Source organism: Eublepharis macularius, chromosome 17 (assembly GCF_028583425.1).
Source record: "Eublepharis macularius isolate TG4126 chromosome 17, MPM_Emac_v1.0, whole genome shotgun sequence".
Classification (NCBI taxonomy): Eukaryota; Metazoa; Chordata; class Lepidosauria; order Squamata; family Eublepharidae; genus Eublepharis; species Eublepharis macularius.
In genome coordinates, this window is record NC_072806.1 from 6,693,572 (window position 1) to 6,719,094 (window position 25,523).

Below are 25,523 nucleotides of genomic sequence, written 5' to 3' on the forward strand. Positions count from 1 at the left end.
CCAATAATAAGGTAAGATCTGTATTAAAAACATTAAATACCCTAGTAAGAACCCTTTATACTAAAGGGCTTGAACGGGCTAATTCTGTTCTTCTGCTCCCCCTTGTTATCATGTCCAATAGATCAACTGTCTATTCTTGGCATTCTATGCTCTTACAGCATACTCCGTCTTTATCAGGCTATTTCTTTGATTAACATCCATGGTTGTATTTTTCTAAGTCTGCGTTGCCTGTGGGTGGCTGCCTTGTATTCATGAGATGGCCGCAAGTAGGTATGTGGAAGCAACTTCACTATTTGATACAATGGTACGAGAATGGCTCTAGATAGTTTTCAGCTGTGTACAAACTTGAGAGCTGCTGAACTGAGCGAGTGTGTGTGACAGAGACATCATGTGCACACTAGGAAAATCCCCTTAGTTGTGATCTTCACAGAGCACAGTTTCTAGGCACATGATGCAGCAACCTTGTTAAACTAAGTCTGATATAGTGCCTAGATGAGAACCCACCCAGCAAAACTTATACATGCTGTTGTGGGCTCCATGGAAGGAAAGGAAGAACATAAATGTAATTAGGAACCCTTAATTTCCTAACTGAAACATCTGGGCTGCTTCAGTTATGTGCTTTTTACCTTGAAGAAGAAACCATTACATAATGCTAAAAAAGAAATATCAACAAGTGAGTTAAGAACACCATCTTTAGGAGTTTTACCTCGAGTATTGCTAGTTCATTGTGTACAGCTTCCCCACATATTGTGTAGGTGGGATATGTATCTTGAAAAAGATTCCCCACTCCTTGCTGAGGCCATCATACAGGTAAACACATAATGAAGCCAGATGAGATACATAACCTTAAATGATGAGGAGATCACACAGCAGGTACAAGTTAATCAAACAACAGAAAAGCTTTAATACCAGTAAAACGTATGTAGAAAAAGTGATTTTAACAAAACTAATCCGTGATATTTTTCGGTAGCAAGAGCAATGATTGTCCCATGAATCTGCATCCAAGTGAAACGTGTGTGCAGTCCAGCTGGGTGAGCTCTTCAAATGCTGGTTCTTCTTTAAATGTTGACAGATTCTCATAGAGACAGCCAAGGCAACAAAGCAGAGGTGGCAGCTGAGAAATGCTTGGCCAAGGCACTTTTGAAGTAATGCCCCGCCCAGTCTCTGAAAACGTGAAGGGAATCAAAAGGATACACCGTGTTCTAAGGGAGTGAGGATTGAGCAGGTGAAAACAGTCTCTCGTTTAAAAAGGGGAGGCGGGACGTCAAGCAACTTGAGAGAGAATAAGGTGAGAGGTGATCAGAAAGTAGAACTGCAAATCAGAAGTTCCTGGGTGTTAGGCCACTGCTGAAAAAAAACCAGCAGCTAGAAACTCAAGCGTGTTGTCGGGGCTTGACTGGGCTCTCATCAGCTCCAGAAGATTCTTCATTTTACTTAAAATAGCATTTTTCGACATACTTTAATGTCCTTCAGGGATTGTTCGGACAGGTCTTTATAGGCTTGTGCCAAATAATCTGCAGCGAGAAAAGAAAAGTAACTCCTTTTTTTCTGCTTCAAGAACTGGCAAGTTATGATGTCCTGTGGAATTAAAAACACCTTTTGTCTATACATGATCCTGCAGACTCATTGAATGACGCTTTGGCTTTACGCACTGTCTGGACAAGCTCAGTTTTTAGTTGATAAAGGCACAACATCCAAGTACAGAAAGCCACCCAGACTTTTCTTGGAACGGGTCTCCTTCCTTGCTGCTTCAAGCATCAGCTGCCAGGGCCTCCTACTTCTTGCGCTTGGAGCTCAACCACTCCCCCCAAGCCAACTTCTTCTTGCCCTTCGATATGCTTCTCAGGGCATGTAGAGCCTGCACCTGCTGCATACGCCTTGAAAGCTCGCCTCTGCAGGCCTGCTGCAAGGCCTCTGTCTTCGGTGTGTCCCAGTTCAGGGCCAGAGCAAGGGTTTCTGGGTCATTTTTGAAAACCAGCTGCAGTGGAAAACAAAAACAGTCCCTCAGTCATACCAATGCCCGCGTTTCTCGCTCTGTCCTCACCATTCTGCTAGAAGCAGAAGTGGCTCAGTGGGTCAAGCACATGAGTGGCAAGTAGAAACTCTCAGGTTCCATCCTCAGCATGTCCAGTTAAAGCATCTCAGGTATCAGATGCTGGGAAAGATCTTTCTCTGCCTGAGACCCTGGACAACTATTGCCACAGTAGAGACAATAGGCAGCTAGACTGACCAATGATCTGACTTGGTAGAAGTGTTTAACCAGAGTTTTCTTGAGTTAGCTAGTGAAGCACAGTGCTGGGGACTTGATGAGACTTTAGACAGGCCATGGTCTTGGCTTCAGCCCCTGGAAGGATCATAACTAGAGATGGGCATGAACTGAAATAAGAGCCAAAGTTCGTCACAAACAAGGCCGTTTTTTGGTTCGCGAACCGGTGGTTCATTGGAGGGAATTTCTGATGAACCGTGACAATTTTTAGAGTAGTTCGTTTGGTTCGTTTTTTGGTTCTTCACTGCAGACAGGCTGCAGTTTCCTAGGCAATGGTGGTGGTGGGGAGATGGGCATTCTGCAGACCTGGAAGTATTCATGAACCAGGTCGCAAACCAGGCTGTTTCATGCCGGTTTGCAGTTCGTGAAACGCAACGAACCACGAACCGCCATTTTCCCATTTCGTGTCCATCTCTAATCATAACTCAGTGGTAGAACATCTGCTTTGCATGCTGTGGCGAATTGGGGGCTCTCTTTTTTTTTCAGCCGGTAGACCCTGCTCTGCCTACCCCTCCCTTGCCTAGCCTAGCATCTGAAGGGGCCGTCTCACTTTTCTGTCTCTGGGTAGTTGCTGCCACCACTGTACCTGTATTGGGTTCTGGTTAGGCGGGACAGCCTCCTAACCTCCCTCCTCTGCTAGCAGTCCCAAGCGGTTGGGGAACTATGTGGAACAGAGGATCTTTCTTCCTTCATTAAGTTCAAAAACATTTATTTAACTTTTAACTCTACACAGGCAAGTATAAAGTGAACGGAAGGCATACCACAACATAAAAAGAAACCCCTACTCTCTCTCCCTCTCCTTCTCTATGCTCATGCCCTAACTAAATGCGTAGGGCAGGCATGATACTTTGTTACCTGGGGTTATATTAGACCTACATCCCTCAGAGCCATCTCTCCCTCAACAGTCAACTTCCTCCCTCCCTCCCCTCCACCAACCGACTCTCTCTAAATCAAATTCTACTCCAGAACTGGCCCCTCCCCACTGCAGCCCGTAGAAAGTTCAATCCACAAACAAAAGGGCATTTCTCCACACATGCAGAAGGTCCCCAGGTTCAATTCCATTAAAGGATTTTTGGTGGACACACTCTCAAGCAGTTTTATGTATTAAGGTGTTTTTCCTAAACAGATTCTCTTCACACCATTTGTAAATTTATAACCCTCATATTGTACCCCCTGGTTGGCCCTCACCTTTTCTAATCCAATTAACTCCCTTTCAGTGCAGGCTAAGTGCTTCAGGTTTACCCACCTCCAAGTCCTGACTAGCCAGGCTAAGTTCTGGAGCAGGCTTATCTCTGAGTTCTGTCAAGATCTGGCTGCTGAGTGGAGTGGTGGAGACGGCTCCCTCGGTGCTGCTCCCAAAGTCAACGGTATCTTTTCCGTCCACAGCAGCTTCCTCTGCCTCTCGATCTAGGTCGACACCAGGAATTCATTATCAAAAGTTAATGTGCAAACTCCTTTCCCTGAAAATGTTAGCTTTATAGAAACACCTTTGGTTCCTCCCAGAGATTCCTCAGATAGTTTTGTCTGAGGAGGAAGCATCCAACTAAAAACGGAATTTCATGTTTAGGTGCAATTTTGGCAACTTTAGTGTATAAATCAAGTACACAAAATAGTTATTTCGGCAGCTTTTCCTTTGCTGGCTGTCCTTGGTGAATTCTCTCCCTTCTTTTGTCAGTGCAGAAGAATCCAGCTAAATTTTTTTCTCTCCCTTATCCATGTTGATGTCACCCTTCCTTAGCTCCCTGTCTTTTTCCAGAAATAGCTCTGGGTCACCAAAGAGTTCTTTCTGGCAGATTTGCAGCAGTCTGGAGAGCAATAAAATGTATGAGAAGGCGAGTCTTTGCTCCTTTTGAGTAGCCATTGACTCAGGTATCATGTACAAAACCCTAAGCAAAATGCTACGTTTGAATTGCAGAATAATTGCAGCTTGTGGACTTTGAAAACAATTTTGCCTTTTCCTTTGAATTAAAACTGGGGGCCGAGTTTTTAACCTCACCTTGACTAAAGACCACCTTTCTGTGGTGTCGCCTGTACAGTTTCTTAGTGACTGTGCCATTTTCACTGCTTCTTATACCACTTGCTGTTGGTATAAGAGTTGCTGTTTTGATTCAAGCTGTATACTACTCTAGAATCGTTCTTTTTTTCTTTGACACTGAAATACTTCCTAAGAAGCCCTCCAAGGCTTCAGCCGATGAACACACACACACCTGCAGCCCTTGGCACAATGTGGTCCTCGTTTTTCGACGCCTGCAGGTAGAGTTCCAGAAGCTGCCGGGACTGGCGTTCCTCCTCTCGCCTGTCCAGCACTTGCTGAAGGGTGTCCTGCAGAGTTTGGATTTTGAGCTGGTTCTCTGCAAGTTCCTGAGCCAGTTCTGAACACGGGATATCGATGAGCACCTGGAATAAAACCGTACCAAAGATGTTGTAAAAACAAGACGTTTTTCTTCCCACAACTCTCAAAATCCTACACGCTGGAATCCAGCTCAACGAGAGATGGAGTTTTTTGTTCTCATTTAATCCCCTTTACTGTTTCAACCGTAACAATTTCAAAGCAGGCACAAAGCTATCTGCCCAAAGCTATTAGATATAACTAAAGAGAGCCTCCACTTTCAGGCTCCTTTATTTCTCTCCAGAGAGAAATAACACAGGACAGATCATCATTTTCAAAGGCATTCAACTGGCCCTTTACTGGAAACAGAATGCTAGACTCGATGGATTAGTTTTTCCTGATACATCAAGATAATTCTTATATTCAATATCCTCCCCATGTGGATGGTGGGGGTGGGGGGGCTTGTGGCTCAACTGGAGGGTACATTCTTTAAACACAGAAAGCCCAAGTTCAATCCCTGACATCTCCAGCTAAAGGGACTTAAAGAGCAGGTGTTGAAGACAACCTTTCTGTGACTGAGGTGTGGACAGCTGCTGCCAGTCCAAGTAGGCAACATTGAACTAGATAGACCAGTGGTCTGATATAAGGCATCATCATATGTTTATAGCTCCTGTTCTCTAGGTTGCTAGCCAACTTGACATTGGTAAGGGTATAAAATAGCTTCCTTTTTAACCCCAAATAAGTCCATTCACTGTGTTCTGGAAACTGCCATCCATCGGGTGTGAATGTATGCTCATATTTTATTGTTTACCTGTTCTCAGGTTAACAAATGGAAGGCAGGAAAGGTATTTTGACTTTTCCGGATGCAGCCTTTTTTTATACCTGAAGGTCTTCCTCTGACATCAAGATAATGGTAGAAAGGTCCGCCTTCAGTTGTCTGGCGAGGTGTTTCCATCTCTCTCCCCTGCTATCCGTTCCATCTATCTCAGTGACTTCTCTTTCGAGCCAAGCTGTGCCCCCATCTAAAAGAAGCAGCTGTCAGTGGAAACCAAAAAAGATTTGGGGTACATTCTGTGCCCCAATCGATCTAGTACTGCCAAAGAAGCCCCAAGATTCTTTGCCGCAACAGCCTGACCTTTGCCGCAACAGCCTAACCTCTTTTCTGGTAGTCACAATTTAAAGGCACACATGATACAGAGTAAGGACCTACACACTTCGTTTTATCTGTAGAAAACTGTAGAGGCCTCTTCTTCACAGACCTGCTCAAGGCATCTCACAATTTTTTTAAAAAAAGTTCAACCAATAAAATTGTAACAGCAACAAAATAAAAACCATCAGTACTAAATTTAGCAATGATCCTGGCGTAAAAAGAATTAGCAGCATAAAAGAATTAATTGAAAACCAGTGAGTTAGGAATTTTGGTCTGCAGCAGAACCTTAGCTGCTGGTTTTTCTTTTTACTGATAAATGGTTTGGTAACATAATTTTTGTTTATTGGTCTCGGTACTGTCATAAAAATGATGATGATGAACCTTAGCTGCAGCAGTGGAAGGAAAGAAAGTGGCGCTGGAAGCAGCAGCTATAAAAGACATTTTTGGACTGTTTCTACACTAGAAGGGAAAATAGATGCCAGACATATGAACAGAGGTTGCATGAAAAGCTTAGCTCTCAAATCTTCAAACACCGAACTCTCAGAATCCAAAGATTTCCATGGGTCAGAGTTTCAGGCTGGCGTAGCCTTCTTAGCCCCTCCTTGCTAACCTTGGAACACCAGTCACTGGCCTGAGTATTATTTGAATACTGTCAGATTCCTGAAGCCAAGAATATAGAAGGCAGCTTGCCTTTTTTATTTCACTGCAGTGTCCTTATTAGCAACGAGCGCCTGCCCCAGCTCTGCAGCAGTCAGGGGCACACCTAACACCAGCACAGCACTGCTGCTCCTTTCGCTGTCACCCCCCCCCCCCGCCCACCGCTGCCTCCGTTAGAACTGCACACATTTCCGAACAGGAACACAAGCATTCTTCAGAAGCAAAAACTGCTTAAGTCTGCTCACGTACATACGTTTAATTGGAAAGTCATCACATTTTTTGTACTTGATTTCACTGTTCCGCAATAACACTTCTTACCATCGTTAGTATAAGTATCAAACCTGTTGAAAATTAAAGTATCTTTTTTGGTGTTCTTCTAATGAAGGTAAAGCACTGAAAATACTGGACTGTTATTTGAAAAGCATTTCACCAGTCAACTGACTGAATCTTTTTTGATAGGTCAAATGCCCAGGTCTACTTCCCTTGATTATCAAGAACAGAATACATTTTGCAACAAAAGCATCAAACTTTAATTTGTGAGATTTACACTCATTGCTGTTTCTCTTGGCAAAGAAGTTATTTTAGCTAGAGCGGTGCCTCAGAGTATGCATTGTCCTTCCTTTGGTGTCCCGGTTCTAACAGACAACATCCTACCTATACTGCTGCTCGCCCATTTCTCATCCTTTGCCAATGCTACAAACTTGGTGTTTGGTGGGAGACACAAGAAATAGTCCTCATCGTCAACAATGGTGCCGTCCTCAGCCAATACCAAAGTAATGGGTTCTAAGCCCTTGTCAATCATCAGGAGGTCGCAAGCTGTGGAAAAAGAAAGAGTTGAGACGACAAAGCAAAAAGTCTTCCCACAATCCTCTATTTAACATTTCTTTGTTGGCCGTTTTGCCTATTATTTCCCCTTTCTCCAGGGGTCTTGCCAATTCATGTTGCGAAGATTATTAAGGAGGCATGCTTTCCTGTTTGTTAAAATCCCTGGATGCCCGATGAAATTGACTGGCAGTAGATTTAAAAAAATTTTTTTATGATTAATTTAAAAATTATCGGCAATAAAGACAGAAAAAAGTAGTATTCTTCCCACAACACACAATTTATCTATGGGATTTGCTGCCTCATGACATGGTAATGGCCACTGGCTGACTTGAATGGGGGTTAAAGAAATTCATGCAGGAGAAATCCATCAATGGCGAAATGGAATCTTTGTGTTCAGAGGCTGCGTGCCATTGGATAGTGTTGGGGAGGGGGCAACACTAATAGGGACTTATTTCCTTCATCTTCTATATGTAGGATTCTGTAACCAATTTGCTGGCCATGGTTGGAAGCAGGCTGGATTAAAGGAATTTAGATCAGAGATTCTTAACCAGAGGCTTAAGAGTGGCAGGACTCTAATCTAGAGAACCTGGTTTGATTCTCCATTCCTCCGCTTGAAGCCAGCTGGGGGACCTTGGGTAAGTCGTATCCCTCGCAGAGCTCTCTCAGCCCCACCCACCTCACAGGGTGATTGTCGTGAACATAATAACATACTTTGTAAACCGCTCTGAGTGGGCATTAAGTTGTCTTGAAGGGTGGTATATAAATCGAATGTTGTTATTAATTTGGCAGAATTATTTATAACTTTTGGAAGCACATGCAGGAATTTGGGATTTTAAGCAACGGAGAACTGAGATGCAGATTGTCTACTAACATGGTCATCGGGCACAAGTGTCTCATTGAATATATGCCTGAGATCAGTGTAGTGCAGGCAAATATAAATACACCTATATAAAGTTGCCTGTTCTGTGCTTTTGGGGGGGGGCACTCAATTATAATGTGTAGTTGGTAGTAGTGGAATAACAGGGCCTAAAGTGATCCAAACCTTGCTATAACACCAATCAGCTGTTAAACTCTCTCATCCTGGCTTTGGGCTTCTAATCCACAGCCTGAGAACCATCAATGAAAGAATCTTTATTTTTAAATCAAGCCATTGCCCCACCTGATACAGTATTGTCTACTTTGACTTTCAGTGGCTTCCCAGCATCCTAGGCAGAGCAAATTTGTTTCCCAGCCCCTTCTGCCTGAGATCTTTTAACTGGAAATACCAGGATCTGAACCTGAGACTCTGCATGCCAAGTGGGGGGGCTCTGCCACTGAGTCACAGCCCTCCCCACCATTTTTAGAATTATTGCTGTAAACCCTTCCTAACCTCTATTTATCTCCCCATTTCCATCTTTTTATTATTAACGTTCCTCAACTTGTGCTATGAGAAATGACTAGATCAGCAATGCAAGATGCTGATGGACAGTATGCACCAAAACATATCTGTACAGAGAAAGAAAAAACGGAAGTGTGCTTTTGTTGAAGCACACAACCCAAAAAGCAATTTGCAATTAGCCGCTTCACTACAGCAAGCAAAGATTGCCTTCAGCTGCAGCTGCTTATGTAAACTGGAAGATATTTGATTCTTGATTTCCTTCTTCCAAGTGCCACAAATGACGAAGAAAAGTAGCACTCATTTGGGTGGGGTCCAGTAAACTTGGAGCCACAGTTGCCCCTTCTGAGTAAAATGCACTGCCTGTAGGGGATGAGAGAAGGGTGGGAGAGAAACAATCCCAAAGCTGGTGGAATCGGAACTGTTCCAGGCCACGAGTCATTGGTCCAATTATAATGCTATCTAGCAGGCAAGTGCTCACAATTGGGATTTCTGCTATGAGTAGTGCAAATTTAGCTGGAGATTCAATCCCTGCTGCTAACACAGCTTAAAACTCTTTTCATGCTGTTAAACCAGACTCTTGTCAACATCTCTTAAGCCATAAGAATGTACCTGGGCGAGCCTTCCCCCTTGAACAACCGAAGGTGCCTTTGAGATAGATTCTTGGCCCATCTAGTCCAGGATAGTCACAGCCCTCTGGGGCTTCTGGCAGAGAAAGGTCTTTCTCAAAGCCTGATCTCTGAGATCCTTTTAACTGAAGAGGCCATGAACTGTGTGCAAAGAAAGCGCACTACAACCTATGCGTGTCTTATACAGTGGCTGTATATATGGAGTCAGGCCATTTGTCTCTCTAGCTCAGTGCTGTCTACTGTGCCTGGCTGCAGCTCTCCTGGCTCCTAGGCAGAGAAAATCTTTTCCCAACACTCGTGGCCTGCAAGCCTTTATGTGGAGAAGCCAGGAACCGATCTCCCTAATTAATTTCCCCATGTAGCGCGCAGCCACTGCAATGCCAAAAGGGCTTAACATGTGCCCTGATTTTCCGTAATCCACTGAAGCGCACACACCAGGAGTCTGTATCAAGTGTTCCTCAGCAGATGATTTCATGGGGTCCTCTGTTTAGAAAACCAGTGCTCCATAATTCTGCATCCTGGATGGAGCAACCATCAAGACTGTGGCTGTGTTCTGGATTAGGATGGGGCTTCCCTGCACTTACGTGAAGCTGCTTTATCTCAGATCAAACCACCTGTCTACCCAGCTCAACCTTGTCTCCTCTGAGCACTTTCCGGACACTTGTAATATTTGAACAGGAAATGTGAAAACCTGGGAACCTGGAGCTTTTTGCATTCCTAGCAGCTGCTTTGCAACTGAGCCTCAGCTTTTCCCCGTCACAGCCCCGTTATGCCTGCTTCCCGACAGACCCATCTTCTTTACCCCATAAGATACTTTGTGCATGATCCAAAAGCTACACTCTAGCATCATTAGCAGTGTGGAAGAGGATGCAGAGGTGAGGTCTGACTTCCAGAGTTAGCACGCAGATTTCAATGTTTTTAGGAATGCCTAACCCTGCAAGAGTTTGGACTGAACAGTTGACTGCCCCACTCTTCTCTGTAGCAGCCTCTCAAATGGCCTTGATAGATTCCCAGGAGCTACTGGATTTGCTAACACCAGCTGGGTTGGCCTTGCTTTTGACAGGCTGGCCAGTCAGCTCCCAAATTTCAGATTAAAAGAGGGCCCCCTCTACGGTATACTGGACTGAGTGTTGGATGAGAATCAAGGAGGCTGGGGTTCGAATCCCCATTCTGCTGTGGAAGTTTGCTGGGTGACCTTGGGCCAGTTACACACACTCAGTCTAACCTGCCCCTCACAACGTGGTTGTAAGAATAAAATGGAGGCGAGGGACAATGTAACCTGCTTCGGACCCTCATTAGACAATAATGTAAATAAATAAGTTGGTCTTCAAGAATTCACTACGTTTTCCTGACTCCGGCAAATCTTTTCAGATTTGTATCTCTCTACCTTCCCTTTTGTTTGCATGATGTAATTGTTTCTCAGACTTTCTCTGGCTTCCTGCCCCCCCTCAAATCCCCCCCCCCAATTACACAGGACAAACCACATTTCAAAGTAGTTCCTTATTCCTTAAGACTACCATTTATCCTGTTTTATCAGATCTCTCCTCTTTCTTCTAAACATTTCTCATCTCTCTTCACTAACCCACCTCTCATTTGTTTCCCTTTTCCCATTTGTAACTAAACATAGAAAACTATACAGTACATGTCTGTGATCTGCGCATGGATTGGACAGAAATACTTTCCACAAAGGGATTCTTTCTCTGCAAAGCTGTCTGAACGGGGCTGCCCTTTAGGAATGGATAGGCAGAGATCATTATTTCAGATGAAAGGTATACATTCCAGTTGTATGGATGTATTTATTCAAATTAATATCTAAGTATTATTACTTTAATATCTGTTTAAACGTCTTCTCAATGTCAGCGAAAGAAAACAGCTGGGATTTCTGAGTCAGAAAAAATACACAAATTTAAACACGTGCCTACACACAAACACACACTTTTAAATAAACAGGTCCAATGGCACCTTAGAGACCAACTAGATTTTCAGGGCATAAGCTTCCGAGAGTCCCTTCTTCTGACTCTTGAAAGTTTCTGCCCTGAAAATCTTGTTGGTTGAGCTGCCACTGCACTCAAATCCTCTTGTTCTACTGCAGACCAACACAGCTACCTGCCTAAAATTTTAAATACATAATAGAGAAAATATTGCCCCATACCTGCTTAAAATCCAGCGTTGAAAAAGCAGCCAAACCAACTTACCCCTAATGTCACATCTATCACTAATCCCTAGGGCTCCTCAGCCTTTAGAAGCTGTGTGACCGGCTGAAATTCAACTGGTGCTGCTTTCTCCCCCTGGGATGGGGACACTCCACCGGAGGAATTTTCACCTGCAGTGCAGATTCTGCAGGGTGCGGTGTGTTGCCCCTGTCGTTCCCCTCCCAGAGCTTCTCACCCTTGCTCCGCAGCTCCCGGAGGCAGGAGGCAGCTACTCCATACTGGTCCTGTTGACAATTACGGCTGATCAGGCATTGCTTCAACAGGGGCAACGTAGAGCCACCCGCTGCCATTGCTTTGCTTTCGCTCCTAGCTCTGAAGCTTGCAAAGGGAAAGTCAGAGACCCCCCCCCACCCCCGGGTAGACAACCAATCAGCGCACAGCTGGCCATGTGGTCCCTTCCCAGCGTTCCTTCCGCCCTCTCTGGACTCTCCTTTCCCAGTGCATTTTGGGAAATGTAGTTCTTATTGCATCCTTTGACAAAGTCCATTCCCATCGAGAACCAGTTTGGTGTAGTGGTTAAGAGCGGCAGGACTCTAATCTGGAGAACCGGGTCTGATTCCGCTTGAAGCCAGCTGGCTGACCTTGGGCCAGTCACAGCTCTTTCAGAGCTATCTGAGGCCCACCCGTCTCACGGGGTGATTATTGTTGTGGGATAATAATAACATACTTTGTAAACAGCTCTGAGTGGGTGTTAAGTCATCCTGAAGGGCGGTATGTAAATCGAATGTTGTTATAATATTATTATCGAGCTGTGTTGAAGTGAAAGTTGCGCATATAGTTTCTTTCAACCCTCAAAAGCTAAACACATTTTTAGGTGGGTAGTCTGTAGTTGCAAAATAAAATTCGAGCCCAGTAGCACCTTAGACAACAATGCAGTGGAAAATATAGGTTGTGTTAGACTCCAGGTCTGCTCTCTTACTATATGCAATTTTTTGGCCCTTTAGTATATTCCCAGAATAATGCAAATCACCATTTCGGGATCAGGAAGGAATTTCCTCTAGGCCAGTTTAGCCAGGGATCTTGGAGGTATTTTTCCTTCCTCTAGGCATGGAGCAGGGGCCATGAGTGGAATGAAGGTGGCAGGTAGCTGAGAATTTTCTGCATTGTGCAGGGGTTGGACTAGATCCCTTCCAGCTCTACACTTCTATTTATTTATTTATTTTATCACATTTCTAGGCCGCCTTCTAATTACATGGCAGCAAATTCTGTTAAGTCGCCTGAAATTATTTCCCAGTTAAGCATGCAGAGGAAGAGACACCACCCCTTTCTTTCTTTGCAAATTTTACATTTCCATCCTCTGCATGTTACAACTCCAACAATCTTTATGGGACTTACTCCAATGTAAGAGCATGCACGAGATTTGCAATCTGTGTATTTGCAATCTGTGTTTTCTGGGAACTGGAGTAGAGGAAGGAGGAAACTGGTCAGGCCAGCCAAACCCTGCAGTGCCAAGACACCAGTAAGCACTGAAAAAAACATGATGATGATGATGATGATGATGATGATGATGATGGGAGGCAGCCATCCAGTACAGCTTCTGTGGACCATTCCGACTGATCAGGCATTGCTTCAGCAGGGGCAGCTCAGTGAATAATGATGATGAATTATTTTCTTTTAAATTTTTTTTATTTATTTCAAATAATAACTCAAACATGAACACATAAAACATGAACTACATCATACAGTTATCTAAATCAAATCTCTACAATCATCCACTACTTCAGTCATCAATAATCATCTAGGTCATATATGAACCTTAGATAATGATGGGCTTTCAATCCACTTTTAATGCACTCTGCAACTGGAGTTCACAGTGTGAAATGGGAAAACCCACTTGCAAATGATCGCCAGAGTGCATTGAAAGTGGATAGCCTAGGCTTTCGGGTTCTGTTGGCTGATGTAGACCTTCCTAAAGATGTCATATTAATTACGCATGCTTTAATCCAGAAAGGTTTCATCTATGTGTTTGGCTAGTTTTAAAATTGAAATGTTGTGTTGAAATGTTATGATTATTACTGTTATAAAAACAAAAAAAAATCTTCAAAAATAAAGTTTTTTTTAAAAAATCGCATGTTTCCATAACGTCCCAGCTGATCATATTGTATTTTTGCTCTGTAAATGTCCTAATTATTGATTATATTGTATTCCCTTGCAGTACGTAATCCCTCTTGGATCTCAGTGAGAAAGGCTGACGATAAACAAACAACAACAACAACAAGAAATATTCAACCTATGCTCAGAAGTGGAAACCCATTTACCAATCGGTTCTTCGGCGACCGTCTGCTCCTGCCTGCTCCGCCTCCTCCCCCGCCCTCCACCTCCCCGGGAGGAAGTCCTTCCCGATCGATTCGCTCCGCCGATGGATTAGCCGGGTCTGGAAACATGGCCTCCTCTGAGCAGGCAGAGCAACCTGGGCAGGTGAGCGGGGAGAAGCTCTTGAGGCAGCCCTTCCTGGGGGAGCAGAAGGGCGGCTGGGCTGAGCTTCTCTCCCCCCCCCATTTCCAAGAGTGGGGAGTGCCTGTGGGGGGTCCTGGGCCCCCAATGGGAGGACGTGGAAGAGGTGCCCTTGCATGGGGGGGAGGCCAAGGGCCCCCACTCTTTCTCCTTGAGCCTCTGCCCCCTCTCCCCATTTCAAAAGGTGTTTCTGTGCATAGGAAGAAGTGGTGGCGGCCCATAATGGGGGGGGGGGGGAATAGGAAGGGGTGGAGTGCACGGTTGCCAACCTCCTGGGATGTCTGAAGCTCTCCAGGAGGCCATTATATGGTATGCCATTATACCCCTCTGAGTTCCCTATCCTCCCAAGGCTCCACCCCCAAATATCCAGGAATTTCCCAACTCAGAGTTGGCAACCCCAGTGGGGTAACTAGCCGGCTGTCTTAGTGCCCCCCCTTTTAGAATCAAAGGGGGGAGGAGAAATCCCTAGTGGGGGTTATCGCCTGGGGAGAAAGGAGGAGATGGTCAGAGCATCCTTTGCTGTACAAGGGGAGAGGCCAGACATCTTTTCTGCCTGTTCTAATGTGCTTCCCCCCATTTCATTATTTTCTATTTCTATTCATTCAACCCAGTGATTTCGAACAGCTGTTAGCCCCCTGCCCTATTTCAGAAGGTGTGAGGGTGTCCTTTTGGCCTGTTCATTCTGCTTAGGTTTCTCTGCCCCCCTGCCAGGAATAGAGCCCAGTGGCACCTTAGAGACCAGCAAGATTTTCAGGGTAGAAGCTTTCAAGAGTCAGAAGTGCTGGGTGGGAATTTTGTGATCTGGGGAGACTGATCTCGGGAGCAAGAGGCCTGCCCCATTTCTTCAGCTTGTTCCATCCATCTCAAAAATGGTGGATGGAATCTAGTCAGAGCTTGTGTCTGCAGTGGGTAACTTTGCCCTTTGCCCCATAATGCGGGGAATGGAAGCAGGGCGATTAGCTGCCCCTTCTGCTTCAGTTTCTTGCATGCACACCCCCTATTCCAAAAGGAGGGTGTGCACCATCAGGGAAACCTGGATCCCTACCACCCCATTTTATAAAGAATAGGGGAAAATTCCTCCGTCGGCTCTTGTTCCCCCAAGGGGCAGGAGATGGCTGCCCTTGACCCCATAACAGGAAGGCTGTGTGTATGTTGGGTATCTGTCCTCTTATTTCATTGGGGGGGGGTGGTTGTGAGATGTGCTGCTTGACTTTTTGTGTCCCCTCCCCTTTCAAGAAGGCCTGTGCCCTGTGGGGGAAGAAGATGCAGGTCCTTTGCCCCATAATAGGTGGTGGTCACCTGCCCTCCTTTTCCATCAAGTTATGGGGGAAAGAGCTAAAAGTCTTCCTGGACCCCTTCCATCTTGGGTGGGTGGGTGGGCGTAATCCACTTCTCTTGAGTAATTCCCTTGTCATCATGGGGAACAGTGTTCAGGAGGGGTGTCATAACCTTTCCAGTGGAGAGAATTCTCAAGGGGGGGGCGCTTTGGAGGAATATAGACAACGGGATTGAAATCTGCTCCTGAAAAGATCTTCCTTGCAAATGCCCGCTCTTCTTTTCCAGGAGGAGGGGTGTGAATGAGGCATGAGTTCTGTATCTTTGGAAATGGGGGTGCCTTGCCACATCTGGCTGGCCTCTTTTGTAAGTGGGATGCTGGGCTGGAACGAACCCATATTCTGATCATACGAGGCTTTTCTTGTATGTTTGGTGTTACCCCTTCTATGTTACATAAATATAGGGATGAATTCATGGAGGACATGTTTGCTGTCAAAAAAGATGTGCAAATGAATACTCCGTTTTCAGGGGCAGAGTGACAGTATGCTTGTGCATACAGAGTATCTTCATGACCTGGGACTCTCCAATGTGAAGGCTCCTCTCTTTTCTCTTTAGTTTCTTCCATTGGTTACATCCTACATGCGATGTGGTGCCTTCTTCCTGTGTTTGTACTTGGCCTGCTTTCTCGTGGCCTGTTTCATGCTCTTTCTGTATCATGGCACAAGTTACCAAAGACCTGTTCTTTTTTACCAGGCCTTCTTGTAAGGGGTGTATTTTAAATGAAAACTATATTAGTTTTCTCTAGCAAGGTAATCTGGTGTTGATTTTCTTGAAAGCTTTGGAATATTTTTAGTGCGTGGATCTGTATTGTTTTTAGTGTGTGAATTTATATTGTACTGAACTGTGTGGTTTGGCCAGTGGTCATATTTGTAAGCTACCTTGGTCTGCAGTAGAGACCTGCTGTAGCACAGTGGTTAAGTGGTTTGGCTGCGAATCAGCATTACCAGTTCGAATCCCACTACTGCCATGAGCTCAGTAGGTGGCCTTAATAATAATATTATAATAACATTCGATTTATATACTGCCCTTCAGGACAACTTAATGCCCACTCAGAGCGGTTTACAAAGTATGTCATTATTATCCCCACAACAAAACACCCTGTGAGGTGGGTGTGGCTGAGAGAGCTCCAGAGAACTGTGGCTAGCCCAAGGTCACCCAGCTGGCTTCAAGTGGAGGAGTGGGGAACCAAACTCGGCTCTCCAGATTAGAGTCCCTCGCTCTTAACCACTACACCAAACTAGCTCCTCTCAGCCCCAGCTCCCCAGCTTTATTGTGGGGATAATAATAACACTAACTTGTTCACGGCTCTGAGTGAGGCACTAATCTGTCTAGAAGAGTGGCATAAAGCGCAGTTATTATTATATTAAATAGAAAAGACTGGATATTATTTTAAATGAACCAAAGGCAATCTTTAGCCTCCACTCCCTGCCTGTGGACCTTCCCGGGCACCTAGTCAGCCACTGTGCAAAACAAGATGTTGCACTTAGATGGACTGCTGGCCAGATGCGGCAGGGCTGATGTTTTAAAAATATTGCCAAACTATTGCTGATGTAAAAAAATGAATTTGTATGCATTAGTATAATTGTAAATTGCAAGGTGGAAAACTTCATGGTGTGTGACTGGTTTCTTCTATCCCTTCCGCTCCTTCTTTCCTGGCAGGGCTCCTTTTCCTTTAATAGCTATGACAGGCGTTAATTCACCTGATAAACTTTTGCCTTGACTTAATGGCAAACACTTCTTTGCAGAATTATAATAGTTCTCATCTGACGAAGAGAACTGAGGTTCTCGAAAGCTTATGCTACCAAAAAGTTGGTTAGTCTTAAAGGTGCTACTGGACTCTTTACTATTTTGCAACTACAGACTAACACGGCCAACTCCTCTAGATTGCAGAATTATGCCACCTCCATTCTGTGGAGACCTTTTTTTTAGCAGAATTTCCTCCTGCCAGGAGCAAGTTCTTCTCCTCCCCCCCCCACCCCGCTGCTTGCATCTTCTTAACTTCCATGCAACTGAAAACTCCATACTAGTAATGGAAAGGAAGCAGGAGATTGCAGGAGACTGGTGGATGTTTCATCTCCCGGGGCTTCTCCCCTCCTTGATTCCAGCTCTAGCAAGTTCTAAAAAGTCTCCTTCTACTTACTGGAATCAACATGTGGAACGGGCCAAATGGTGGTACTTTGTGGGCTGGCAGGTGCCTGAACCCATGGATCTGTGGTCCTCTGAACATTCTGACTTGTTGCAGTAAGGCTGGTGTGCTGGGTTGGAAAATGCCACCTTGTGATGACTCTGGGTGCTATGCTAAGTGTTTATGGCCTGGTTTATGCATGAAGGAAAATGAGGTGGGTAGAATGTCGCAGTGCGAGAATCAACTGTACAGCTGCAGGTGGGGGATTCCATTTTGCTGAATTGGTACTCCATTTGCAGGAGGTAATATCATCTGAGATTATTCCAAAATACAATTTTCCTCCTGTGTTCTGATGAGGTGCAGCACATTCTTCTCTTCCGGCTCATTCTCTTGCATCTGTAAACCAGGACTGATTCCGGTTGCATCTGGAATATTGTACAGCGGCTATGTTTTGTGTTTGTTGTTGTTTTTTAATGGCTGTATGGGTTTGATCTTTTAATGTTTCACTTTTTAAAAACACTTTTTTAACCTCTAAGCTGCCTTGAACATATTTTTGCAGAGTGGCCTAAAATATTTAAAACAGATAGACGTCTCTCCGCTCCTTGTGGAATTGCCTGGAATCTTACCCATGGCCAGTGGTACATATATTGGCTAGAGTGTTGAACTAGGATCTAAGCGTCCCTGGTTCGAGTCCCCGCCTGGCCTGGAATGCTTTGCTGGGTGACCTTGGGCCAGTCACGTACTCTCAGCCTAACATATCTCACAGGCTTGTTGGGAGGAGAATGACTGCTTTGGATCCCTACAGGGGAGAAACTTTGGGTGTAAGTGGAGTAAATAAATAAATAATGCATTCAAGAGTCTCACATGACGGTGCGTCCTGTTTTGAAGTGGACTACTTTCTGCTGCTGGTGGGAGGTTACAAATTAGAATCCTTCTCCCGCCCCTGCCCCGAACTCACTACGTATAGAAACTAGTTTATCAGGGAGAAAGTTTGCTTAAAAACAAGGAAAGGGGTTTTTCCATTGGAAGGGAATGGCTGACGAGGGAGTATACAAACAAGCCGTACCACCCGACATCTGGAATGGTCCGGTCCAGGGAGGGCTAAGACGCATGAGCATGTGAGGGAAGGCTGCTCAGGATAAGGTGAGCAGATGGAATCCAGGCGAGAGCAGTGACGAAATGCCATTTGGCGACATATAAATCACGCAGCTTAATTTAAATGTGCATAATTGCATTCATTATGCGCTGGCTCGACCTCTCTGTCTGACTGCTCCCATTTGCAACCACATGATCTAGAAGCACAGACACGGCTTGCTTCTTTTTAAATTGAGAGATGAACCTGCTAGGAGGCTGAGAGGGGCTGGTAGTTTCTGTGCTATCAAGGGATGGTCCCTTCTCTTGATTGCTAAGATGCACTTTTTCTTATTTAGACTCCCTTCCTTAGAGACTTTGGTGGTTTCTGTAGATCTCTCTCTCTCTCTCTCTCTCTCTCTCTCTCTCTCTCTCTTTTAGCCCTTCATCTTAACTTAACCTGACCTGATTGATGTGGTTTAATAGCTGAATGAAGTTCTAATTGGGTGAATCATTCAGGCCAGGTCCTTAGAGAGCCAAGGTTTTTTTTTAATATCTGTACATTTATGTAAAATTCAATAAAGCTTTTGAGGAGAAAAAAAGGGGGAAATGCTGGTTTCTGGAAGAAGAGAACAGAGGAGTCAGGGCTGTGATGGATTTCCTAGGTGGAAATGAAAAATAGAAATCTGTGTGGGGAAGTACCTTTAAGAATAACCAACTTTATTGTAGCTTAAGCTTTCGAGAACCACAGCACTCTTTGTCAGAGGCATCTGACAAAGAGAGCTGTGGTTCTCAAAAGCTTACACTACAATAAAGTTGATTAGTCTTTAGTAATTGCTTGTTTATGCTTCTGCTTCTGCCTATCCCTGTCTCTGATTGTCCCTATTTCTGATTGTAGGCTATTATTATTTCTAATGCCAATAAAGGTAATTGATTTGATTTGATTAGTCTTAAAGGTGCTGCTGGACTCTTTACTATTTTGCAACTACAGACTAACACAGCTAACTCCTCTGGATGTGTGAGGAAGAAAAGCAGCAGGAAACAGCAGTTCGCAGTTCGTAGCGCTTTTCCCAGTATGACTGTGTCACATACAGGTGCATACTGGGACGAGCATAACATTAGGAATGAACTTCACCCTTTCTCTGAAGAAAATGTGTAACGAGCTCAGGCAGTTCCTCTTTATCTTCCTTTGTGCTCTTAGAGCCCCTTTCGGAGACCTGCTCTGGGTGAAGATGTCTATGAAACTCACTAGCTTGCCTAGTATCTGTGATGCCACTGGCATTTCCCTCTCCTGGCCCCCCAGTCTGGCTTGTCACCTGTGGGCCCCTGAGGAGGGGATGGGGCTTGGTTCATTTCACCTGGAGCTTTCATGGAAAACTGAAGCAGCAGGGAAGCCCTCCCCCCAAACTAGACCAAGATCCATGTCCTCCTCTGGACTCTTCTGGGACGTGCCTTGTCCTATCTCTTGCAGAGTTTTCATAGCAAAAAGTGAGGTCATTGCCTCTTTTCTCCTGTCTCCAGTGATCACGGAGATACAGAAAAAATCAAGGGAATGACCCATGTTGCTTCTTGCCCTCTTTGAAGCCCCACAGAAAAGAAAACGAGACCTCTCATTTCTCCTTAGTCCTGTGCATGAATCGGAGGTGGATAGGGTTGCCAGCTCCAAGCTGGGAAATTCCTGGAGATCTGGGGGGTGAAACCTGGAGAAAATGTGTTTGCGGGAGGGAAAGGACCTTGGCATGGCATAATTCCATACAGTCCACACACACACACCCCCCAAGTAGCCATTTTCTCCAGGTGAACTGTTCTCTGTGGCCTGGAGACCAGTTGTAATTCCAGGAGATCTCCAGCCACTACCTGGAGGCTGGCAACCCTAGAGATTGATGAGGATGGGGGTGCCTCCTATTCGCCAGGAGGTTGTTTGGCTCTTTCTTGGGGAATGCCATGGAAGTTAGAAGCGGGGTCAGTGCCTTCTTGGTGGTGGCGCCCACCCACTGGAGAACAACTTTGTTCCCCGTTTTACTGTTGATAGCTAATGGACCACCTCAGGAAGAAGTTTTGTGGCAGATCTCCCAGGGGTTCTTTGGTTGGTATTGACATGGCGAGCCAGTATGATGCAGTGATTAGGGTGGTGTACTCATATTAACCTAACCTACCTCGCAGGGTTGTTACATAGACAAAACTGGGGAGAGGGAAACTATGTATGAAGCCCTGAGTTCCTTGGAGGAAGGTTAAAAACATCATAGAGTAGTTCTTGAAGAGTAGGAAGTTTGAAAACCACTGCCTCATCTTAAGGACCCAGCGTGCCAATATGCCATTAAAACCTGCTGCCAGAGTGCCAATAACTGAGTGAATCACCTAATTAAAGAAGAGGCATCCAGATCCTCCGAGATGATTCACACCATCGCTGGGTACATGGTGGCTTCTAGGAAACATATTTTCTTAAGGGAAAGGTGAGCAGATACAAGCCCCAGAAAAATCGGGAACAGGGGACAGGCCTAGTCTTGCAACTAAATCTGCAGAAATGTCTAGGGCTGTAACAAGTCGATAGCCTTCTTGCCTGAAGCATCCCATTTGTAGTCCTTCACTGCGTGGTTGCTTGGAGGCAATTGGTAACTCGCCATAGGTGAGCAGGAAGTGTCTGATTACAGGCAGTAGCAGATCAGCGCAGTACCACATCATAATGCTTGTGTGCAGAGAAGAGGGCGTGCAGGAGGGGAGCCAGCCAGATAGCAAGCGCCAGAGTCTGTGCAAAGAGCCAACCCTGACCTGGAAGCCTTTGGGGGGGAGGGGTGCCAAAAAACACCCAATCTCCTCTGTGGCTAGATCCAGCCTCTAAAATTGGATGATAATGACTGGAAAAATGTTTTTCCAACTGATATACAGAATCCAGCACCTTAATATTTGATGCCGCCTCTTAGTTTTCAACAAAATAATGTTTTTTTTCTTCTTCTTGCTGCTTCCAGCATTTTTGTGTTTCTGTTTGAAATCCCTTTAACCACAAGATGGGAGAGGAAACCAGATAAAATCTAATTCGCCTGGCCAATTTGAAGCCGAATGGTCAGGTCCATGTTTGTTTATTGGCAGTCTCTGCTCAATTGAATTCTCTGCGTCCATCGGCAAACGGCATTGCTATTCGTCATGGAAACTGGAATAGACTGGGGGGGGGAAGGAAGCCAGAGTCCAAACTACATTATCTCTACTGATGCAATTATGTTTCTTATTTCTTTTTCATTTTTTTGTTTAAAAGCAGAGGTATAAACACAATAGGACAAAAATATTTCCTCCAATCTTTAGGGAGTAGTTGGCTGAAGACCAATAAACAAAACAGAGGAAGGGCTCCTTTGTAAAGCTCTTACTTTGTATGTAGAAGGCCCCAATCTTTTGCACTTTCCAGGTAAAGGCTATCAGGTGGCAGAAGCTGAGAGAGATCCTATCACAGTAAACAATGCACAGTAAACTAGATCAAATCAAGCCTGAATTCTCCCTAGAAGCTAAAATGACAAAACTGAGGCTATCGTACTTTGGTCTCATCATGAGAAGACAAGATTCTCTGGAAAAGTCAATAATGCTTGGAAAAGCAGAAGGCAGTAGGAAAAGAGGAAGACCTAAAATGAGATGGCTGGACTCAATCAAAGAAGCCACGTCCTCCAGTTTGCAGGATCTGAGCAAGTCTGGTAATGATAGGATGTTTGGGAGGTCTTTCATTCATAGGGTCATCATAGGTCAGAGGTGACTGGAGAGCACATAACACACACACAAACAATACATAGCTGGGTTGGCCAAGGGTCTGTCTCGGCATTAGGCAGCTTCTTCCTCGACTTGTGTGTAGAAATCCTGAAATTCCAGAGCCACTTGTTTGGTTGCCGCAAAACAAACAAACAGAAGCCCTTTACAGCACAAACAGGTTTATCATGGCATCTGCTTCTGCTTGGGTTGCAGGAAGGGCGTCCTCCGTCAGTCTAGATGTATTTGTGAAGTCCCGCTGATCTCACAGTGGAATTCAACACTTGCTTCAGCAATTATAGTAGAAGTCCTCAACTGTGATGTACTGTGAGGCACGCGTTTAAATAATAATCGTCCCCATTTAAAAAACTACTTTTTAGTAGTCATTGTTGGGCATTTTTCTTTCTTTTGCCCAAGTATGTGTGTGTGTGTGTTGTGTGCCGTCAAGTCACCTCTGACCTATGGTGACCCTATGAATGAAAGACCTCCAAAACATCCTATCATTAACAGGCTTGCTCAGATCTTGCAGACTGGAGGACGTGGCTTCTTTTTTAGATCTTCCTTTTTTCCTACCGCCTTCCACTTTTCCTAGCATTAGTGACTTTTCCAAAGAATCTTGTCTTCTCATGATGGGACCAAAGTACAATAGTCTTAGTTTTGTCATTTTAGCTTCTAGGGAGGATTCAGGCTTGATTTGATCTAGAACCCACTTATTTGTCTTTTTGGCTGTCCATGGTATCCACAAAACTCTCCTCTAGCACCACATTTCAAATGAATTAATTTCCTGTCAGCTTTCTTCAACTTTCGCGCTCAAAAGGGGCAGCCCACCCATCAGTGTGCTGAAATGGTACAATCCATTTTACCCCAGTTTAGAACTGTATTCGCCCCTTCTTCCACGGGCATGGCTCTGTGGGCGCAGAGAAGTCTCTATGGCATAGTTGTTGAATGCTGGATTGAGCTGGCGACGCCCAAATTTGCTTGAGTGGTGTTGGATGGGGCCATGGCCCACTGGCTGGCACCTGCTTTGCACACACAGGTCCTGAGTTCAGTCTTTGACATCTCTAGGTAGAAAATAGGGAAAGATCTTTCTCTGCCTGAAGTCCTGGGGAACCACTGGCTGTCGGAGGAGACAATGCTGATCTAGATGACCCAGTGGTTCTACTCAGAACAAGGCAATGTCATATGTTCTCCAGATTTGGACCATTCTGGTCTCTTCTTTATATCCGTTGGGAAAGATAAACTTAGAGCGTCCCCTCCAAATGGACTCCTCTGGGCTCTGTACAAGAAACTTCTTACTTGTATTATGGTTGTTGCATGGAGGGAAGTATTCAAGTACCGTAAGTTAAATGATCTGAAAGTAAACTAAGCCTGACTCAATCTCTCCCCACCATTGAAAGCCAGGCCTATCTGTGGCCCAGGCCTGCAATTCCTTGGGATGGTATCTAATGCTCCAGCAGGACCGTTGTTCTTACTTTCTGTGGAGCACCAAAAATGTGAGAAGCAGCAGTTTGTATACCCCGCCTCTTCTGAATTATGGAGTACCACTCAGGGTGTCCCCGCTCCCCCCCCCCTTAATTTAGGGCCTGCTTTGACGAAACCACCTATTTTCTAGCCAGTTTCAGCTGTCTCCTTAGAAGGCTTTTGCAACGGCGCTGCTGCTGGGATTAAATAACAATGTTTTAAATTTTCCAAGCCAGTTCTTTTGGGACACAAATGATCCCTAATTAGTGATCTTAATTATACACCGGAACGAAAGGTCTTTGTCTTTTTAAAAAAAAATCAGCGTGCGGCATCGGCCTTTGTGAATCCGTAAAAGAAATTACACCTGCTGATTGCAGCATCTCCAAGCACCCCCGGAACAAAACTCCGCTGTGAGTATCAGAAGAACCCCAGATCGTCCAAACACGGGCCCATCTCATCCGGTATCCTGTGTTCCACAGCAGCCAGTCAGATGAACCCACAAGCAAGGCATGGAGGTCAAAGCCACCCCTATCCCCACCCTCCTCCCCTAGCTTTGATACTCATGACTGCCTCTGAACCTGGATGTTTCATTTAGTCACGCTGGCGGGTAGCCATTGACAGACCTCTCCTCCATGGATTTGTCTAGTCCCCCTTTAAAGCCGTCTATGCTAGTAGCCATCACTACATCCTGTGGCAGTGAGTTCCACAAGTTAAGGTTCTGTGTGAAGGAGCACTTCATTCTGTCTCACAAATCTACTGCCCAACTTTCTTGGGTTCCTCCAAGTTTAGTCTTACGGGCGAAGGAGAACATACTCTCAATTGTCTCTATGTTATGCATAATTCTATAAACCTATCTCACCCCTCCCACGTTGCCTTTTTTCTCAGCGGAAAGCCGTTTCCCCAAATTCCTTAGATGCTCCAACTCCCACAATCATTTTGGCTGCCCTTTTCGGCACATTTTCCAGCTCTATGTATCCTGTTTTCTTGATCGTGTGGCCAGAAGTGTGCGCACAAGGGCACTGGCAAAGCAGCCGTTTTGTTTTCAGAATCTTTCCTGATACCTGCCAGCACAGAGCTTTCCTTTGTCACCGTTGCCCTGCATTGAGCTGACTGAGCTGTCCGCTGCAACCCCAAGATCTCTTTCTTGGTCCCGTTCAGGAGCCATTGTTATAACAGGTAGTTTGAGAATTGCTTATTGCATAGGATTAGCGCTGCTGAAGATTGGCAGGCATTGGAACAATGCCATGCCTGTGCTATTGATCAGTGGCCTTGGTTTCATGGATAGAACAAAAATTCGGGAGCAGCTGGTTGGCTGGCCTTGCGGCCGACAGGTACTTAAAATTACTTCTAAGTAAACACCTGAGCCTGCCACATCAAGCAGCAAGTTAGCGGGGGACACACCTCCTTATCCTAGAATTGATGTTTTGCTTCAGTATTTTCTGCTGTGTCTTGGATCCTTGCTAATGCTATGTTTTTAAACTTGTATATGTTTACCTTACGGTATTGTATTGAAATGTACTTACTTGATACTGATTGTATCAACCTCATACTGCGCAATCCGCCTTGAGTCTCAGTGAGAAAGGCGGACTATAAATGACGTAAATAAAAATAAATAAATAAAGTCCACCCAGCAAACCTTGTAGGAAACATGTTGGGATGTGTGGGCTAATCGTGCAGCATCACAGAAGAAGCGGAGCACTTAATGAGGGATGCTCTCCAGAATACTGTTTACCTTCTTTTATTTCCAGGGGAAACCACACATTTCCTGCTGGTTTCACTGCGTAGGTTACTCTCCCGTCCTTGGAAGAGAGGAGTCTAAAGCTTAAGGTGCTTTTTTTTGTTGGATTCAGGTCTGTGCAGTATGCTGTTTGTGCACTAACTTAATACACGTTGATTTATACTCTGCC

The 25,523-nt window shown here is 45.0% G+C and overlaps 2 protein-coding genes across 3 annotated transcripts in view; one reads left to right on the top strand and one right to left on the bottom strand.

The window, feature by feature from the left end:
* Nucleotides 1-874: 874 nt before the first annotated feature.
* Nucleotides 875-11,755, bottom strand: DFFA (DNA fragmentation factor subunit alpha). Of its 2 annotated transcripts, none has more exons than XM_055001928.1 (6): nucleotides 11,620-11,755; nucleotides 7,057-7,218; nucleotides 5,478-5,617; nucleotides 4,474-4,663; nucleotides 3,513-3,673; nucleotides 875-1,978 (listed from the first exon to the last, which is right to left on the bottom strand). In XM_055001928.1, the coding sequence occupies exons 1-6, from the start codon at nucleotides 11,732-11,734 to the stop codon at nucleotides 1,775-1,777; spliced, it is 972 nt and encodes a 323-aa protein (XP_054857903.1). In that variant the 5' UTR covers nucleotides 11,735-11,755; the 3' UTR covers nucleotides 875-1,774. The 2 variants fall into 2 exon arrangements, with proteins under 2 accessions (XP_054857903.1, XP_054857904.1); XM_055001929.1 differs by lacking the exon at nucleotides 11,620-11,755 and adding an exon at nucleotides 11,384-11,532.
* Nucleotides 11,756-13,782: 2,027 nt separating this feature from the next.
* The window catches only part of PEX14 (peroxisomal biogenesis factor 14), a 140,917-nt gene continuing 129,176 nt past the window's right edge, over nucleotides 13,783-25,523 (top strand). The window contains exon 1 of the mRNA XM_055001979.1: nucleotides 13,783-13,862. Within this exon, the coding sequence (XP_054857954.1) occupies nucleotides 13,827-13,862 (36 nt within the window). The 5' untranslated portion in view covers nucleotides 13,783-13,826. The remainder of the gene's footprint in view (nucleotides 13,863-25,523) is intronic.

Excerpts from the sequence above, each read along its gene's own strand:
- DFFA (XM_055001928.1), bottom strand. The coding sequence starts at position 11,734 with ATGGCAGCGGGTGGCTCTACGTTGCCCCTGTTGAAGCAATGCCTGATC. Across the intron at positions 7,219-11,619 it reads CCGGGAGCTGCGGAGCAAGG|CTTGCGACCTCCTGATGATT; the intron begins GTGAGAAGCTCT and ends CTTTTTCCACAG. Across the intron at positions 5,618-7,056 it reads ATGGGCGAGCAGCAGTATAG|ATGGGGGCACAGCTTGGCTC; the intron begins GTAGGATGTTGT and ends TGCTTCTTTTAG.